This window comes from Anas platyrhynchos, chromosome 1, assembly GCF_047663525.1.
Source record: "Anas platyrhynchos isolate ZD024472 breed Pekin duck chromosome 1, IASCAAS_PekinDuck_T2T, whole genome shotgun sequence".
Taxonomy (NCBI): domain Eukaryota; kingdom Metazoa; phylum Chordata; class Aves; order Anseriformes; family Anatidae; genus Anas; species Anas platyrhynchos.
The window spans coordinates 81730231-81750259 of record NC_092587.1 but is presented as its reverse complement, the minus strand read 5'-3'; the positions used below and the strand labels follow the sequence as shown (position 1 = coordinate 81750259).

Sequence of the window (20029 nt, the reverse complement as noted above, 5' to 3'; positions counted from 1 at the left end):
TCCCATGTCTGTTCCCTTGTGGTATGCTGTAACCTACTGTTCTTGTCCACGTTCATGCACACCAAAATACATAAAAGCATTGAACACACACAGCAAAGGTAACTTTGTGTAACTTTACCCAGGTGGAATTTAGAAGTGTAAAATGACATAGTCATGTTGCTTCCTTTGCAGTCAATGGAGAAAAAGACTGGTATCTTTGGAGAATGCTTCAGTTTATCTTAAGACATGTTTGAAATAGAAGCAGTATTCATAACATGGCTAACCTTTTCCACTGACTAAATTGCAAATACAACCGAATATAAGAGCAATGTAAAGTCTGTAAAAAAGATACTCCCTGTGACTTACATCATACTGCACTTTTTAGAATGGGACAAATCTCTCTCATTTGAACTTGACTACAGGGCTTAGGGTTCAGATGCTCTTTCTTGAGAAGAGATTAGTGCTCATGTTGAAATTAGTGCTCAAGTAGACAAACATTAAAGAACCACTAGTCCTAGTGTACTGGGTTTATGTGGCCAGGTTTTGGTAGCAGGGAGGCTGCAGAGGTGGCCTCTGTGAGAAGAGTCCAGAAGTTGCCCCATTTAGAGAAGGGTCAGTTTTAGCCAGCTCCAAAAGGGACCCACCACTGGCCAGAACCAAGCTAATAAACAATTGTATTTGCACCTCTGTGAGAGCAGTTTTAAGAAAGTGAAAAACCCACTACACAACAGCAGCTGGGAGAGCAAGGAGAGAGAAATAGCCCTATAGACATCAAGGTCAGTGAAGAAGGAGGGAGAGCAGATGTTCCAGGCACCAGAGCAATAGTTCCCTGTGGCCTGTGGAGAAGATCATGATAGAGCAGGATGTTCCCATGCAGCCCATGGTGTAGTGCAACTGAGCAGATCTCCATGCTGCAGCCTGTGGAGGAGCACATGGTGGAGCACATGGATTTGACGTGAAGGAGAGCCTAAGGAGAACCCCTGCCAGAGCAGAGTCTGAGCCCGAGCTGCAGCCCATTGAGAGGAGCCCACACATGAGCAGATGGTCTGGCAGGAGCTGCTGACTGTGGGGGACCCATGTTGGAGCAGTTTGCTCCTGAAGGATGGACCCCATGGTACAGACCCATATTGGAGCAGTTCTTGAAGAGCTGCTGCTTGTAGGAAGCCCATGCAAGATCAGTTCAGGAAGGACTGCATCCCGTGGGAGGGACTCCATGCTGGAGCAGGGGCAGAGATTGAGCATGAAGGAGCAGCAGGGACAAAGCATTATGGACTGACTGCAGCCCCCATTATGCCTTCCCCTGCACCGTTTGGGGGGAGGACGTAGAAGAGGGTGGATGGGGGGAAGGTGTTATCAGCTTGCTTTTAGTTTCTCACTGTTCTAGTCTGTTAGTAACAGGCAATACATTATACATGCATTAATCTCTCTATGCTGAGTTTGTTTTGCCTGTGATGACAATTGTTGAGCGACCTCCCTGTCCTCATCTCAAGCCTTGAGCCCTTTTCATCATATTTTCTCCCCCTTCCCTTTTGAAGAGGGGGAGTGAGAGAGAGGTTGGGATGGAGTTCGGCTGCCCAGCTGGGTTAAACCACCACACCTAGCCATCCTGTTTTTAGCTTTAAGGGCTTAAAAAGGCTTTGTTACTTTCAGGAGGCATATGCAAGATGATTCCATAAAACAAAAGAAACTATGGGAGGGTAGGCCACCTCATGGCAAGCTGGTGTTTAGATGTGTGTTTAATAACACTGTGGAACAGCTGTTGCTGGAAAAGAAAGGGATATGGAAGAGGTGAGAATGCCCCTTGGAACAAACTCATTAGATGACTGGGGCCACTGTTAGTATTCTGTCACTAGTCCCATGAGTGATTTTCCAGTAGATAAGTGAGAAGACAGAGTATATGACCAGTGCTAACTTTAACACAAATATTTCTTCATTTTTTTCTGTTTGTCTCATTTTTCTCTCCTCAGACCTGTGACCAGGAGCTGAGAACAGGTGCAAAGAAGGAACGATGTCTTCAACGGAAAAGCCTACTTCTGTGTGCACTTCTTCTCAGTACTCTCCTTGGTTTTACATTACTTATCACCTACATCATGATGACTTGTGGTCTAGGTATAATATGGGATATCCTTTTCCCTGCTTCCTCATACAATCTATTTTTAAGTACCCTTCCTCTCCTGTCTGCCTCCAATGCTTATTAGGCTTAGCATTTTTTTAAGAATCAGACTTTCAGGATCTTGAAGAAACATAAGAAGACACCAGTTGTGAAAAGGTACACTCTTCTGCCTTCTCTTTTTCTCATAGCAGGGATATATCCCCACACTCCTCCTCCTCTGCCTGCCATTTAATAAGCCTGGGTTCAGCTTTGTGGGACAGCAGCATTATATTGTTAAGATGTTTGGTCTCTTCCAACCTAGAAATTCTGTGATTCTGTGATTCTGTGTGATTCTTGAATCTCCTTGTCCTGGCCTCCAGCTTCTATGACCAGTTACTACCCTATGTAGTAACTTCCAGGAAACTGATGCAGAATTTGAGATTTGTAGCTTCTCCTCTGCTTTTCCACCCCTGACTTAATAAGTCTAGTCTGGGCTCCCCAGTAAAATAGGGACACAGAACTACTGGAGCAAGTTCAGAGAAGGGCTACGAAGAAAATTGGAGGACTGAAGCACCTGTTGTACACGCTGAAAGTAGGAGGGCAAGTTAGCCTGGAAAAGAGAAGATTGAGGGGAGACCTCGTTAATGTATATATATATCTGAGGGAAGGGTGTCAAGAGGATGGAGCCAGCCTCTTTTCAATTGTGCCCAGTGACAGTACGAGAAGGAACAGGCACAAACCCGTTCCAGCCCCTGTTGTACGTTGGAAACCATTCATTATAGAGACTAAGGAAAGATATTGGTTAGCTTAGATATTGCTTATTTTCACTTTGCATATCTCCTCCCATGAGAACTGCTGAAACCACAGAATGGAAAGTCTTATCTTGATTTACAAATGGCTTATTTAACAATTGAGCTGATCTGATGTTGTTACAAGATACCCTGACCCCAAAAGAGAACACATACCCAGGGGTTCACAGCACCTTAGATAAGGAGGGTGGAGGTGGGGAGGGGGGTGTTGATCCCCATTTATCTAAGGAGGAATACAAGAAACACTAGGAAATTTTTGTTCTGTTTTAAGAAATGTCATTTATAAGAAATATTTGTTTCCTATGCTTGAACATCTCCCTCTATGTATTAAACTTATCTCTTAATTCTCTGTACTATGTCTTTTCTTTGCTCCATTTGTTGACATCATCAGTAGCTTCTTATCATTTGGCCAAATCACTGTGTGCTGTTTCAGAGAGAGCACATTGAGAAGGCAGAATAATCCAACCTGTTACTGCCTAGATAGAATGGAGGGCACCACCTCTGGACTGACTACCTGTCTTTTATTTAAAGAATCTCCCTTACAAAGTGCAATGGCAGCCTTGCTGTAAAGTTAAAGACAGAATACGTATTGTTCCATCTTCAGCAAAAACTTACAAGGAATTCAACAGTCTGTATGCAAAAGAGTTTGTACCAAAAATAAATCTGGAGGGAGGAGAAAGGCATGTCCCACAGATAACTCCTTTTTTTTTTTTTTTTTTTGTGCATGTGTGGAGTTGTTCTCACTGCCACTGCTCAGTTCTCTCTTGTTTACTTCTGTCCAGGATCATGTGATGCTGAGCTGAGGCTTGCACTGTTGTCCAGACTCCTGAATTCTAGGAATGATGCTGTAGACCCCTGTGAGGATTTCTACAAGTATGCTTGCAGCAACTGGGAAAGCAATCACTCAAGCAGAACCACAGAAGAGTCACGAAACGTCTTTGATATATTGTTGGAGGAAAATCAGCTTGTCCTGAAAAGGCTTTTAGGTAGAGAGAGATGGTTGTTGTGTTACTTTCAGCATCTTCCTGAGTCAGAGCTGAGAATATTTATAACTGAGAGCACAATCATTCCTGTCAGGGACTGAGTCCAGTCTCTTCATTTTCTGTTATTACAGGTGCAGGTATATTCTTGAGAGATCATATTAAAATAGTTGCATTTCAAACATTTCGATTCTTCTTGCCAAGTGTAAGAAATGGAAGTCACACTTCAAAATTCAGGAAACTAAACCATTTTCCTACTGCCTTGTAAAAGTAGACCCTTTTTGCTGTGCATGTCTGAATGTGCACTCTGACCTTGTCCTGACTCCATGTGGGACCAAAACCTAGGTATGATCAACCTTTCTGTTGTGCTCCAGTCTCCATGCAAAGAAAGTCACATATTTGGTCTCAGGAAGAGTCATAGCAAACACTAGAAAACATCTTGCTTTGGGTTACTTGGCAAAGTGTAGATATATTTACTAAACTGCTCTGAAAGTGCAAGGTGATATTTTCTTACAGCCTTCCTCTGCTCTAATACTGCCCATCTTTCTTTATTATCAACTTTATCACCTTTGCAGTTTTTCATTTTTATTTTATTTTTTTTTCCTCAGAGGCCCCACAGTTTGAGATAAGAGGCTCAGCTAAAGAGAAAGCAATCCAGTTCTATCGTTCCTGCATGGATACACAAAAGATAGAATCCCAAGGAAATCAAACATGGAAGAACCTCCTAAATCAGGTGAATGTTTCTGCTGCATCTTCTACATGCAGAGGACAATTCCTGTAAGAAAAAAAAAAGGAAAGAGTGAAATTTAGGCCATATGTTCCTGCATGGTGGAATTTTGCTAGCATCTGGTTTTGAAATAAGCTCATGGTTCACAGCCTGACTTCTACAAGATAAATCTCAATTTGAATGCTGTTTAAAGATTTGGCTTTCTGACATCAGGTACATAAATCTGCCCTCATGACCTTACATTTTACAACTGCTCAACAACCAAGACTGCAAAGAGGGATTACTTAATCTCAGAAGCTCAGTTCAATACAATTTGACTTACAGATCAGGAAACATCTTGCAAAATGGGTGAAATGCTTGTCTAAGATCTGACAGCCATCCACTACTCCAGGCTTCAGGAAAACTTGCCTGAAGAGGAAAATGCTTCTATTGCCATTCTGGGAGGTTTCTCCCAGTGCCAGGGAGAATTCCTGTTAGCAGATTGCAGTTATGCCCTGTCTCCAAGGCTGATGTGGAAACTTTCAGCAGAAGGAACAGTGACTGCACGGCCCCCTGAGTATCTGCCTGTTAGGGAGGAGGGACCCTAAATTCCTGATCTCTGTTTGTCCACCTGGATAACTTTAGAAAAATATATCCTTTTTCGCTCCCTCCTTCACTGCCTTTTTATTTATTTTATTATTATATTTTTCCAGTGTACCCTGTTCTGTTGATAATTATCATTTGTTTTCGCTGTCACAGAATCACAGAATGGTTGAGGTTGGAAGAGACCTCTGGAGGTCATTTGATCCAACTCTCCTGCTCAAGCAGGGCCACCTACAGCCAGCATCTAGGACCTTCTCCAGATGACTTTTGAATATCTCCAAGGCGGGAGACCCCACAATGTCTCTGGGTAACACGTGCCAGTGCTCAGTCACCCACACAGTAAAAATGTTTTCAGATGTTCAGAATCTCGTGTTTTAGTGTGTGCTCATTACCTCTCACCATGTCACTGGGCACCACTGAAAAGAACCTGACTATATTCCTTCCATCTTCGGACATTTATATAGATTGATAAGATTCCCTTCGAGCCTTCATTTCTTCAGGCTAAGCAGTCCCAGCTCTCTCAGACTTTCCTCATATGTAAAATGCTCCAGCCCCTTAGCCATTTCTGTGGCCCTTGATTGGACTATCTCCAGTAGCTCCATGTCTCTCCTGAATTGCCGAGCCCACTAGCCCAGCACCTGGACACAATACTTCAGGTGTGACCTCACCAGTGCTGAGTACAGGGGAAGGATCACCTCCCTCAACCTGGTGATACTTTGCCTAATGCAGCCCAGGATACCATGAACCTTCTTTGTGGTAAGGGCACATTTCTGGCTCATGTTCTACTTGGTGGCCACCGGAACCCCCTACAGCTTTCCAGCAAGGAATCCCCCGGCATGTACTGGTGCCTGCAGTTGTTCCTCCCGAAGTGCAGGACTTTGCACTTTCCCTTGTTGAACTTTATAAGGTTCCTGTCAGCCCATTTTAACAGCCTGTCCAGGTCTCTTTGGATGGCAGCATGATGCTTTGGTGAATCAACCCCTTCTCCCAGTGTTATGTCATCTGCATACTTGCTGAGGACACACTTGGACCCATCATCCAGATCATTAATGAAGATGTTGAACAGGGCTGGACACAGAAGGGACCACTGGAGTACACTGCTAGGTGGTGGCCTCCAACTAGACTGATCACCATGCTCTGGGCCTGGCTGTTCAGCCAGTTTTCAATCCATTTCACTCATCTGCCCATACAGCCCATGCAGCTTGTCAATGAGGATTATTTTGGAGACAGTGTCAAAAACCTTGTTGAAGTGCAGGAAGATAATTCCTAATGACCCTTCCCTCATCCACCATCCACCAGGGCAGTCATTTCATTGCAGAAGCTTATCCTGTTGATCAAGCACGACTTCTCCTTGGTGAAGCCATGCTGACTACTCCAGATGATCTTCTTCTTCATGTGCCTGCAAGTGATTTCCAGGTTTAGCCATTTCATCACCTTCCCAGGGACTGAGGTGAGGCTGACCAACCTGCAGTTCCCTGGGTCTTCCTTTGTGCCCTTCTTGCAGACAGGAATGATGTTTGCTTTCCAGGTACTTTTCCCAGTCTCCATGATCAATCAGATTATTGAGAGTGGTCTCACAATAATATCTGCCAGCTCCTACAACATGCATGGGTGCATCCTATCAATGGTCATGGGCTCTGTAAATCCAATTTGCCAAAATATTTCCTGACGTCATGGTCTTCCACCAAGGGTACATCTTCCTTACTGCAGCCTTTCCTCTTTGTCTCTGTGACCTGTGTTTCTAGTCTTTCTAGTAAAAACTCTGGCAAAGACGGCATTCATAATCTCAGCCATCTTAATTTTCTGTGTAACCAGGTTCCCCATCTTGTTTAGCAACAGACTCACATCTTTCCTAGCCTTTGTTTTTTCATTGATACACTTACAGAAGCCCTTCTTGTTGTCTTCAATATACCTGGCAAAATTCAATTCCATTAGGGCTTTAGCTTTCTTAACTTCATCCTGGCATATTTGAACATCTCGGTATTCCTCCCAGGACACCTGTCTTGCTTCCACTCTTTGTAGGCTTCCTTTTTGTGATTGAGTTTGGCCAGGAGCTCCTTGTTAATCCACTCAGGCCTCCTGGCATTTTTGCCTTACTTCCTATTCATTGGGGTGGACCATTCTTGAACTTGGAGGAGGTGATCCTTGAATATTAACCAGCTTTCTTTTTTTTTCTATCTCTTTCCCCTCCAGTGTCATCTTGAAATTCATTACTTTCCTTAAGTGAAAGTGACAGGTAGTTTTAAAGCAGGGTATGTAGAAACCTACATGAGTTTCCCTGTTGCTATTTGCTCTATTGTTTCTCTGTTGTCATAATGACTGAGTTGATAGGAGTGAAAAAAATGTTTGTAAATAAGAATCAAAAAAGTGTTTTTCTCACCTGTGGTCATGCTGTCTATCCCTTCTCTAGGTTGTTGGATGGAACATCACAGGCATAGGGAAAGCAAAAGATTTTAATGAAACTCTTCGGATTCTCATGGGCAGATACAACACCTTTCCCTTTTTCAGAGTGCATGTGGGACCTAGTCCTTTTGATCCCAAGACCAATGTAATTCAGGTGAGTGGATTAATGAAAGAGAGTTATCAGGAAGTGCCAGGAACAAAGAGTCAGTAACACAGTTCATGAGATCCAGGCTTGCTCAAGTTCTTCTTTGAAGAAAGTTTTCATAAAATTTTCTGTAATCTTCATAATTTTATTGCAAAAAAGACCCCTTAATTCTGGAGAATGAGGAGATGAAGAGGAATAGATTGCTTGCTTTCACCTCTTCTGGTTGATTGGTGTAAATTTCTGCTTTGTTGTGGAAGTGTCACTCGTTCACAGGTGTGGCTAGTAGAGCAGTGTACTCTACAAAAGCACTCTAAATGTTAAGCATCTAATACATTATTATACTATTAATTTTGCATCTCATCAGAAATATTTAACAATGTGGTTTATATTTGAATGTCAGTCACCACAGATTTGTAATGAGATTGTAAATAAGCTGCAGAATGCGATAGATCCACAAAAAGTACCTAGGAAACATTTTTGAATCTTTCAGGCAATTTATTAACATTTCAAATGCTGTGACACAGAGACAAAGAAAGCCTATTTAACATAGTCTTAACACTTCTAGTGTTTCTGGAAATAGCCAGATATTTGTCCTTTACTCCTTTTTGCAGATTGACCATCCTGAGTTTGAGATGCCACCTGAGAGTAAATTCAAAGAGAAAAATTATCCTGAGGTAACATATCAGAGACTGACGAAAGGTAAAAATAGTAATTTGGTGTAGGGATCTCTTTGAATTTCTTCCTGATTCAGAGTGACCTATTTCCATGAGGTATGGTTGGTGGCCTCTAAAAATGTCTCCAGATGGAATTTGTTATAAAATAGTCTGCTTTTGTAAAATACTAGCTTCTATAATGCAACCAATTTTAGATGCCATTTTTAAAACTTCTAGTGTAGAAAGAGAATGTTAAAATTTTGAGATATGATTGAGATATAAAATTGAGATGTGATTTAGTAGCTTAGTGGGTAGTATTGGTGATAGGAGGATGGTTGGATTAGATGACCTTGTAGGTCCTTTCAAATCTTGTGTTTCTATGATTTTTATGAATTTTATTTTATATTTACTAGGTAATATGAATCTGGGGCTCCCTCTATCTTGAATGAATGTTTCAAAAATTTTTTGTTGTTCAAAATAAAGGCTTTATAATCTATTAACATTGGTGTAGTAGGGTAGTAATTTTAAAATGTTTTAACCTAAGCTAGGGAAATAAGGTCTTTGAACATGGGAGACATTGCAGCAAAGATAATTTCATCACAACTATCTAATTTTTCTGAACTGCATAAAAACTGAGCTGATTTCAGTTTCTCAGTCTGACTCTTTCAGAAGAGTTCTCAAAAAATAAACCCTTTTAGCCATCACAAGTATTCCTGTGATAACTCATTAAAATATAAGCAAGACTGCCATTTCCTCTCCATCCAAAATACTGAATTATTGTGTCACTGTCTACTACAGCTCTCCTAACTCCAGAGACAACAAGCCTGCAGCCCTAAAGTGATTCTGGTGTTTAAAGCAATTGTTAGCTGGGACAAATTAAAATCATTACCTTTTGAGAATTCACTGTTCTTCACTGAGAAAGGAGCTATACTTGGCAAAGTGTATTTCACTTGAAGAATTACATGAGGATGTTGTGGTGAAGATGACAGTTTTCAGGACAAGGGCTACATTGTTTTTGAAAGAGTGAATCTTATGTGGTCAAGATGGATGGATGGATGGATGGATGGATGGATGGATGGATGGATGGATGGATGGATGGATGGATGGATGGATGAGGTGACTAACTTTCAGTCATGTTTCTCCCCCTGGTCATATGCTCTGTATTGCAGGTTCTCCGTGTCTATCTCTCATACCTGGAAAAAATTGGAGGGCTACTTGGAGGTCCACAGGATGGTTTCCCTCATTCATTTTCCCTTACCTTGTCCTTCATCTCTAAACTCCAGCGTGTTGTTACCCCACTGCAGGAAAGACAGCAGAGGGGGATGCTGTTCTTTCGCACTAACATTAAGGAGCTACAGGTATCTATCTGTGCCTTAGAACTTGAGAAACACAATTACATGTGATGTTCACATTCTGAAGATCCAGATGAAAAGAGATGTGAGCTACACTGTTTAGATGCCCTTCTTGCAAATTACCCTTGGAGACTGTTGAATTTTAAATAACCTATTAACTTACTGTCTCTTATTGATAGCAGTCGGAATTTCCAGGTCCCCAAATCCACTCCCTGTCTCCCCCATGATGTTCTGATAAAAGAAATAAATGTCTATTCTCCTTTTCTAGTATAATCAATACCCACACCATAAAAACAGCTCAACTTGTTGAAATCATCCATTACCAGTATCAAGGAGACAATCCCAGTTTCCCTATTATTTCTTGACAATCTGTTTAGACTGACAGCTCAGCATGTAAGCTTTGTTTTACTTCTAGGAAAAGGCACCTGCTATTGATTGGTTGTCATGTCTCCAGGCCCTCTTCCATCCTATGCCAATGAACCTTTCTCAGCCAATTGCAGTGCATGACATGGATTACTTAAGAGGCATGTCACAGCTCATTGAAGGCTGGAACAATAAAAGGTAGGAGTTGTACAAATCTGTGGTTGAGGTTATCCATGCCTTAAGAAATATTTACTTCTGATACCATAAGTTAATGAGTTGCAAGCCTGCTGTGTCTCTGTATCCACAGGTCCAGTGCTGAGGATTAGCATATACTCCCAATAGGCTTGCACATGCATACAACGTATATGTACACATATAAGGATATATATTGCCCCCCACCACCACCCATGCAAACATGAATAGCGCAGTCAGCCTGATCCTAGTCCTCCTCTGCACATGATCAGGATTGGACTACACTAGTGAAATATAGATAAATATATTTACGTACACACACAATATGGATTACTGCAGTATTTGGCCTTTGATACTCAGAATGTTCAGTAGCCTGTCCCAGATGCCCTGATCTCCACAGCTGCTGGCACCTGGATATGTGGGCCACTGAGACTTGCAGCCCAACTCTGGTTGCTGGTATTCAGATATCTTCTAGTTACAAATACACATTAAAAACAGATCTCTCCAGTAGCTGGTCAAACTGTTGGTCTCTCCAATAGCCAACCTTGTCTCCCTGGTATCCAGTCCCATCCCCACAAACAAACACACCCACAAACAAAGATATTTAAAAATAACTTGATGAAACAGACTCTGGTGACCATGCACAGGACTCAACCAGACAGACATACTGACAAGACACAAGTTTACAGTAGTCCATTCTCTCTTATCACCTTTCCCCTTAACTATACCATGCGTAACTCCTCCCAGTCCACCATGATCCGTCCCTTTCTCTGCGTTTGGTGCTTCATACAAGCATCCCATATTAAGTCTCACAGAATCCTACAGTCCCCTCAAAGTATCCCATAATAAGTATTACCCAGTCCTAAAGTGCTCTTTCCCCTTCTTCCGATAATGAATCCTGTACTCGAGTAGGTAATTATCCCTTGAGTCTTCAGGGTGTTCTTGAGTATGAGTTTCTTTGGTTGACTCATGTCAGCGGCTTTCATAGCAAAATGAATGAGAAAATCATCGTCCTTCTGTTAGCCCCAGGAGTAGTCCATTCAGGAATCTTTGTTGTCACTGTTCAGGCTACCAGATTTCCTCTGCCTCATAATCTGACTGTTGCTGAAAAAAAAATCACTGTATTGACTTTGTTCTCCTCTTAGAGTTATTCATGATTTTTGTCATTTCCATCAAGCTTTCGCATGGTATCCTGTCCACATATTTGCTTTTAATTCATAAAATTGAATATTGTTTGCTGTTCAGTGATGACTGGTTTCTGCTCATTTTTTTAGGTCCAGGGTTTTGATGGAATAACTTCTTAAATATTTGACTTCATCCAGCTAGGAGGTGACCCCATCTTAATGTGGGCTAAAGGGGTCCTCTCAATTGGTCTTTCTAAATGTCATGTTCCTACAGGGTTCTTTCCATCTATATGATTCTTTGTCTGGTTGGGAATCTCTCCCCTGCCCTTGACAGCCGATTCCAAGATGCACGCTTGGAGCTATATAAGACTCTTCATGGGAAAATGGGATCTAAAGTGGTGAGTTAGCTTTTAAATATCTTCTCTTCCACAGCGCACACCTTCTGGATATTCTCTTGATCCTTCACCTGGGTGGAACGTCTTAGATCTGGAGAGGAGAACCACTCCTACTAGGCCAATTAAGGCTTCACATTTCTCAAGGAGTTGTAAACATGACACAAAAAAACTTTCAAGGGCTAATTGCACTGTATCATGGGGTGGGAAACAATGTACAGATAGCCACCTTCCTTCTATTTATTTGTTACAGTCAGAATATGAGTATTCATCGTGTGTGAATACAAGTAGGGTAAACAATTATTTGTTTTACTGTATTAAAATTTTCAGTATTCATGGCTGTCATTTTTAAATAACAACATATAAACTACTGACAGCATGTTTATTTATCTTTTTACTGTCTTCATCTTTCTGTCTCTTCCTCTTCACTCTCAGGTGTCTTTATTTTTTTCTCTATTCTTACAGACCCCAGCTGAGCGCTGGAAGAAGTGTTTGGCTGATACCAGCTCTTTCTTTGAGCCAGTCCTAGGGCAGATGATTGTGAAGGAAATTTTCCCTCAGCAAACCAAGAAACTTGTAGGTATTCATCCTCTTATACCCCAAGCAGAGCTCAGCTTTGTTCCTTCCTTTTTTTTTTTTTTTTTTTCCCTGTCAGCTTAGAACAGCATCAAGGCAGCAAAAGCTTTTATACCTTTTTATGCATTCCTGTATGTTACATACTTCTGTTTGGGGGAAATGTGTGATATCAACAGAACAAGAGCACTGTCATTGCTAGAATAATCAATGTTAAATACCACTTAGAATCTTTATCTCATCTGTTAGCAAAGCTATATGGACTGCAGAAATACCTATGAGAACCCTGTGAGCGCATGCCATTTCAGTGTGTTTAACTGAAATGGCAGTTATTATTCATCAGAAATCCTTAAGTATTTAAAGAAACTTTTCAATCATAAAGCCAATAAGGGAATGGTGGGTGATCAAGGACTGCATAATATTTATGACCAGTTTTACAGAAACAAATCAATATCAAAACATTCTGAGAGGATGCACAGTAAATGGAACACCTGCTGGCACTGTGGAAAAGATATCTTTTTTTACTTTGATGATGAGATTTTTTTTTTTTTTTTTTTTTTTTTTTTTTTTTTTTTTTTTTTTTTTTTATGGAGGGAAACTTTGGAAAGGGAGACACCAATAAGAAATTATTGTGGATATTTTGTGAAATGGGACAATCATTTGATCCATTCCCATCCCGAAAGGGATTTAATGAAAAGGGATTATGTTTCCCCTCTTACTATGATGGTCAAGAGGAAAAGGTGTGTGGGAAAGAATGATGACATCTGTGAGAAACCACTGGATGCCTAAGAAACTTAAGCCTAAATAGATATAGAAGCTGCTATTTCTTCTTTCATCAAGAGAAGAGGAATAATATTCGAACTATTGTATGGTTGAATTGCTGGAACATGGGAAGACAATAACTAGGCCTGAACAATGTTTTTCTGCAGTTCTGAATGTGCCTTCTGTTCTCCATGGCAGGCTGAAGAGATGTTCTCTGAGATCCAAGATGCTCTCTACAGCCAACTGGATCAGTTGGAGTGGATGGATGAGCAAACACGCCAACAAGCTAAAGTTTTGGTGCGTGCAGAAGGCAGAAGTTACTGAGGCCAACCTTTCCCTATAGTCTCTGGAGAAAAATGGAAGGAGCCTACATATTTCTACCTGTTTCTACAGGCACACAATTTTAAATAGATTCCTTATACACACTAAAACCTTTATGTGGTTCTATAGGTGTCATCATGCACATGACACTGATACATAGGCCACAGATACTGTGAATTAATGTAATGTAATGAGTTACATAGTACCTCCAGATTTACACATCTATAGAATTTTAAAAATATAAACTGAATTCCAGAAAACTGTACTAAAAAATAAAAAAAGTAGAACAGAATAACAAGAGGAGATGTCTTGTTGAAAAAGAGCAGTTGTTTTTTGTAAACTGCTGATTAATAGATCCTATTTTTGTTTAGAAATAGAGTTTAAAAGGGACTTCCAGAATGTAAAACTCCCTGTTGGTCACATTTGTTTTTTGTTTTTTTTTTTTTTTAATTATAATTTTAGATGTCCACGCTACAAGTGGAGATTGGCTATCCAGCTTACATACTTCAGACTGCCAAAGTGAACCTGGAATACCAGAATGTGAGCTATATAATGTAAACCTGTCTGTCTCACTACTGGCAGTTTACTTGTACCAACTGCTATCTTGTCTGCTGATAAAAGAGGCCATAAACTCTGAGCAATGCACATATCGCTTTCTGAGAAGAGGTGGATCCAGACAACCCATATCTATTGCTTCTACATTGTCCAGTGTTGCCTGTGCTGCCTCCTACTGATTGTGACCTGTTTGTATGCTCTGTTTGAAGATAATGTTCTGGTCACATCTTAAATCAAAAGTCTTTTGACCTGGGAGAGGAAAAAAAAAACAAACAAAACACGACAAAAACAACAAGTGTTGCATTGGTTTGCCTTTTGATGAAACTCTTTTTTACCTGTGGGACTTTCCTCTCTCTCATACTGTCCAATTCATTCCTCTCTCATGCTCTGTGACATTGACATTTCCCAACTCTTCCCTCAGCTGGAGATAAATGAAGACACTTTTTTCCTCAATGTGGTGGCTTGCTTGAAGACAATGAGGGAGAATTCCTACTCAAAACTCCTTCAGCATCATTCACATGTTAAGTAAGTGTCAGATGTTGATATGAAAAAAACAGATTACCTGAGGTTATTTTTTTTATATAAGGAAGGTAATTGTGGTGATCTCCTAGTTCAATCCTCCTGCTCAAAGCAGGATCAGCTGGAAGAGGTCACTCAGGAGTGTATCCAGATGTCTGTCTATATCTCTCTTTTACTAAGGATGGGAAAGGCTCTGGCAGAACTGGACACAGTATTTACAGCTGTGGTTACACTAGTCCTGAACAAAGGTTCATAACCACCTCTTGACCTAGTGGTGACTTTTCTCCTAATGCAGGGCAGGATGCCATTGTCCTTTTCTGCAAGGACACATTCCTGTCTCATCTTAAAAAAAAGCCCTGAACATGGCACTCTATCTTGTGTTCAGCATGAGTTCCTGCTATCAAAACCACCACTGTTGTGGAGGGAATCCCAAACCCTTCAAAATGGAATCTTTTCTGCTTATTGTCATAAACCCCTAATACAGAGGAATATCTGGTGTTCCTGGGCTGAGCTATCTGACAGCAAAGCATTATGTGGAGATGAATATTGGCAGGAACACCTCGAAGTCGGGACATGGATGCTTCTGAAGGCAGGGAGTGGAGATAGGCATACTTGGGACTTGAGGTGTATTCTGTGTAGGACGTTACAGAAGGTTAATAATTCTGACTTATTTGACAGTGAAATTGTGAAGGTGAATCTCTAAATGTGTGTGAAAGCTAAGCTACCAGCTCTGTCTGTAAATGAGTGAAGGTTTGTTTCAAGCACCTTTAACTCTAGAAAATGTGAATTTCATCATTTTCCTTCATTGCGTGAACAGTTGTATGGAGCAAAGCATTTCTGTGCACCCAATGGAGGAAAGGAGCAAGGTATGAGGTACAGATTAATACGTTCTCTCATTTCTGCTTCTAGCTGGCAGGTGTCCCCCTGGGCTGTCCATTCATACTACTCACTAAGGCACCACATGGTGGTCTTTCCTGCTGGAATGTTCCGCAGCCCTTTTTTCCACATGGAGTTTCCCAGGTATGAAGGGGCTGCAAAAGTGGAAGCTGAATGTAGTCCTTTTGCTACACCATGTTTCCAGCAAGAATCTCAGTGAATGTGTCCTGAACCTCTATTTCTAACTGCATCCCAGAAAGATCAAGTATAAGGGGAAAAATAGCTTTTTTCTAAAGCCACATGGATGTGGCTTGCCAGTTCTGCTCTATGAACTCTGATAGAGTGTGATCTTTCTCTGGAAGCAGAGAAAGAGTTTGCTGGAGCAATATTAGAATATAGGTGAAAGTAAGCTGAGACAAGTGTATCATCCCAAAGCAAAGAGGTAGAAGTCTTGCATAGGTTAACTGAAAAAATAAATAAATAAAAAAAAGCACCTCTGCCTTTCTTTTTCTAGATTCCAAGTATTTCTTCAATCTAATTCATAGAAATACAACCCAGAGCAAATAGGAACAATTTCTTGTAAAAAGTCTTTTCAAATGGATCAAACACAGTTCTGTTCTTCCTTTTCTTCAAGAAACCTCCTCTAATTAGCAGACATATTTTTCATTCTGAGACTTCTCCTGCAACAACGATACGTCTATAGACTATACTTTCATAGTTGGGTTCTTTCATCATACTGAACAGTTCTTTTAAACCTTTTTTTTTTTCTTTTTTTTTCTCTCTTTTTTTTTTTTTTTTTTTTTTCTGGTATTAAAAAGCACTTAAACATCTGACTGTAAAAATATTATCTGATGTCCTTTTTTTGCATGATAACTGACAGAGACTTGACATAATCCCATCATACTCCAAAGATCAGTTCACACAGTGGGAAGAGACTGAAGTCTGAAAGAAACCCATCTCAATTAAAGTAATTATTTTTTCCATGGTAATCTTCTGCCACTACTTGTATGACATTTGCTAGTGTTTGCATTGTTTCATGAATTCATTATATTATGGAGAATAGGAAAAGAATAATAGGAAAAAAATCCAGTGGTGTAGGTTTTCACATTATTGTTCCTCTGGGAAAAAAAAAAAAAAAAAAAGAAAGAGAGAGAAAGTGTCTGCAGCTTCTTATTCCTTTTGTATCTGGTGTTAGTAAAATATATTTTTCTCACCTTCATTCTGGGTCAGTAGACTCATAAGTCAAACTTGTGTTGGCACATTAACAGTTGGTCAGATGATGCTCCAGAATTTAAATTTTACTGTCAAAAATAATTTGCCAGTTCAGATAACTATGAGTATACTTGTTAAAACTAAAATTTGGCAAGACAGTTCAATCATTATAAGCTCCAGAGTTTCTGCAAGAGCAACTCTAAAAGAAGATAAATTATCCTGTCCTTGTCGGTGTCCTAATGAGTTCCTGTTGATATAATAATGATACCCCATCCCTGGAAGTATTCACGTCCAGGTTGCATAGGGCTTTGAGCAAACTGGTCTAGTGGAAGGTGTCTCCATTGGCAGGGGGGTTGGAACTAGATGATTTTCAAGGTCTCTTCCAACCCGAACCTTTTTATGACTCTATGATTCTAGACCCATTTCATGCTTTAGTAGTGTTAATCAGTGGCTGTAAAACAAACAAACAAACAAACAAACAAAATCATCATTTTGTATTATGGAAATATATTTTAATTGTACTCATGCTTGTGTGACTGTAAATTCATTGCACAGAATGATAGAAATTCATATTGGAAAGAACCTCCTGCTTGTAGTGAGGCCTGAGTAATTTTAGTAAAGCCTTCATGATTTTAATTTGCCTTACCAGTTTTATGTATTGTGTTTCACAAGATGACTGCTGCAAGACTGCCTTTCCAACCATCCTGCTCTTGTATTTTGCCATTGCAGTTACTGTTTATGTAGCAGTTCAGCCAATGATGAATGGGTAACTAAGGACGTATCTCAACAGTGTATCACACTACAGTTAATAAGGGCAGAATTTAATTCTCTCTTATTAAGATGGCTTATTAGCTAGGAATGCTTTAATGCAAGTCCATTGTGCAATTTCAAGCATTGGTAGAGTAATTTACATTTGTGTTCATATTTTTACAGACTACCACATCTGGGAGGCAATAAACAGAAAGTGCTTCTGTGGTCTCTCAGGGTAGAATGCTTCTTTGCAGTACACAGTTGTGCTCAGTGGTGATAAAGAATGCTCACCTGTTCTTCTTTTATTTTCAAAATCATTCTTTTCATGTTTATTTTTCAGTGCTGTGAACTTCGGAGCTATTGGGGTCTTCATGGCACATGAACTTCTTCATGCATTCTATGGTTATGGTGGGTACCAGCTGCAGGGTAAAGCTTATCCTCTTTGTTTACTGTTCTAGGCCCCCAGTGGTAGTTTCCCTTAGGGGTTCTTCAGTCCTGGCCCCTATATCCATATATACATACATTATCAAATCAGGTGAAGCTAAGGAAATCCACTCCATACCAAATGAACTATGAAGAAAACTCAGTGTCGGGAATACAAGTAAACATCAGAAATAGCTTTACTTTCTAGGATTTTTTTTTCCCTACAGTGCTGCCTGGTGGCTGTCCTACATGCAACAGCAGTGTGCTACAGAAATCTATAGATTGCTTTGTTGTACAGTATGAAAGCTTTGACTTTAAGGTCAACGGTACTCTTACGCTCTTGGAGAATACAGCTGACAATGGAGGGCTTGCCATTGCTTACCAGGTATTGTAGTTTACTTATTTCTCTGATGTCATTATTATGATCTCAGAGTCTCACCAGACAGCTCAACTGGCATGTCCTAAGACTGCCCTGTAATATCGCTGTCCTACATACTGCTCCAGTCCCAGATTTCTTGCATGTCTGTGCCAGTGCAGCGTATGCTTTACATTTCCTCTGGTATTCCAAACATAGGTTCTTCACAGAGCTGTGCTTATAATCTCACTACCACCATATAAGACCACTTATCCCCTTCACCTGTTCTGGGGTGGTCCTTTTTTTACATCCCTAATTATGTAATGCATACAAAACAAGTTATTATTTTATATTAGGTTATTATATATTTATGTTAAACCTAAGGAACTAAGTTGAGATACGAACTAGAATTCTGTATTATGATAAAATTACTCCACTGTCATGTTTTCAGCAATATTTCTGTCTAGAACTCCTGCAGGAATTCAGAGGTTTAGTTAATTAATGAGTGCAGAGTGCTCTGAGTTATCTGGGTGTCAAATGGCACTTGTTGCATTTCTGTGTGAAGAACTTTGAGACTGTTACAGACACAAAAATTTTTTGATGGCATTCATAGCACCAATAAATAAAGTTTTTCAGATATCTGTAACTTTCTTTGAAAGTAATTTTCATTTTTTTTTGATAGTGCAGTCATCACATCTCTTCTGACCAGCTGTGTACAGTAGTGTCAGAAAGTGGAAGCAAAGGAATTAACATTGTTATTCTCCCTTCTTACAGCTATTAGGCACATCAGAGTGAGCAGAAAGAGATACAAGCATGCTAAATATATTAAAAATATACCAGACTGATATATTTAATTGACAGAAGACATGTTTCTTGGACACTGTCTGAAGTGGAGTTTACTATTAATTTTCTCTCTCCACAGGCCTATAAGAATTGGATGAATAAGCACAAACAGGAGGATTTACCCAAGATCGGACTTTCACACGACCAGCTTTTCTACTTCAGTTTTGCTCATGTAATGAATTCTAGGCTAGTCACGTGTCTCTCACTCTCCATTATCTTCTACATTATGACAGTCTGTCCTTCTCAATATTCAGTCTTTTTTTTTTTTTTTCCCCACTCTTCCTAGAACTGGGAATGATAGATGTTGTTGGAAGATTCAGAATCTTATTTAGAAAGCTAAAATTTACATATGGGGCTCTTAATCTGTCATGGATCTCACTGCAAACAAGATGCCTGTCTGTAAATATATCTTTTACAAAGCTCTGAAGTCTACCAAAATTAAGTTGTAGCAGACAAGTTGTGTCAGAGAAAGAGGACTTCTTTGCCATCCTCAGTACTTTTTTGCTACTCTGAGCAATCTTACTAATGGAAAATGAAATTTTAGTGGAAAACACACATAGGTCTCCATCCCTTGCTCCATCCATCTCTTCGTCAAGTTGTAAGGTCATTCTGAGTGACTGGTAGAGAAAAAAGTTTAGAATATAAATATAGTTTAGAGATAAAGAATGAGAAATACATGCACACATAGTTGGAGATTTTTGTGGGAACATGGTTTAAGGATTTGTGCAAAGTTATGTGGTTCTGCAGGTGAGTTTTTTTAATTTCATCATCATGCCACTAGATTTCTGTGCTCAGAAAGGTCATACCCATATTAATGACTGTAAATGTGCAAAAGGAAAATTTTCTCTATGTGTTGGCATCAGGTCCACACAATATGCAGAAAAGCAGTAATTCAGTTCTGAAATTACAAATAATAGGGTCTCGACACCAAGATTTGCGTTTCAGAGATGATCTGACAGCTACTACATCATTTGTTAAAGAATAAAGACTGGAATCACAAGAGTGAAAATTTGGATTTCCAGTTGTAACACCAATAAAGTCATATAA

General features: G+C 40.0%; 1 protein-coding gene across 2 annotated transcripts in view; it reads left to right on the top strand.

Moving 5' to 3' along the window:
* The window catches only part of KEL (Kell metallo-endopeptidase (Kell blood group)), a 33307-nt gene that overhangs the window by 5258 nt on the left and 8020 nt on the right, over nucleotides 1-20029 (top strand). The window contains exons 2-17 of one of the 2 annotated variants that reach the window (XM_021270175.4): nucleotides 1947-2088; nucleotides 3663-3866; nucleotides 4469-4593; nucleotides 7580-7726; nucleotides 8329-8391; nucleotides 9540-9728; nucleotides 10138-10283; nucleotides 11676-11799; nucleotides 12259-12369; nucleotides 13327-13425; nucleotides 13912-13989; nucleotides 14426-14529; nucleotides 15433-15543; nucleotides 17702-17769; nucleotides 18012-18169; nucleotides 19062-19154. In XM_021270175.4, coding sequence (XP_021125850.1) covers nucleotides 1947-2088; nucleotides 3663-3866; nucleotides 4469-4593; nucleotides 7580-7726; nucleotides 8329-8391; nucleotides 9540-9728; nucleotides 10138-10283; nucleotides 11676-11799; nucleotides 12259-12369; nucleotides 13327-13425; nucleotides 13912-13989; nucleotides 14426-14529; nucleotides 15433-15543; nucleotides 17702-17769; nucleotides 18012-18169; nucleotides 19062-19154 — 1962 coding nt within the window. Of the gene's footprint in view, nucleotides 1-1946; nucleotides 2249-3662; nucleotides 3867-4468; nucleotides 4594-7579; nucleotides 7727-8328; nucleotides 8392-9539; nucleotides 9729-10137; nucleotides 10284-11675; nucleotides 11800-12258; nucleotides 12370-13326; nucleotides 13426-13911; nucleotides 13990-14425; nucleotides 14530-15432; nucleotides 15544-17701; nucleotides 17770-18011; nucleotides 18170-19061; nucleotides 19155-20029 lie in introns of those variants that run through there. The other variant, XM_021270177.4, reaches the window with a different exon arrangement.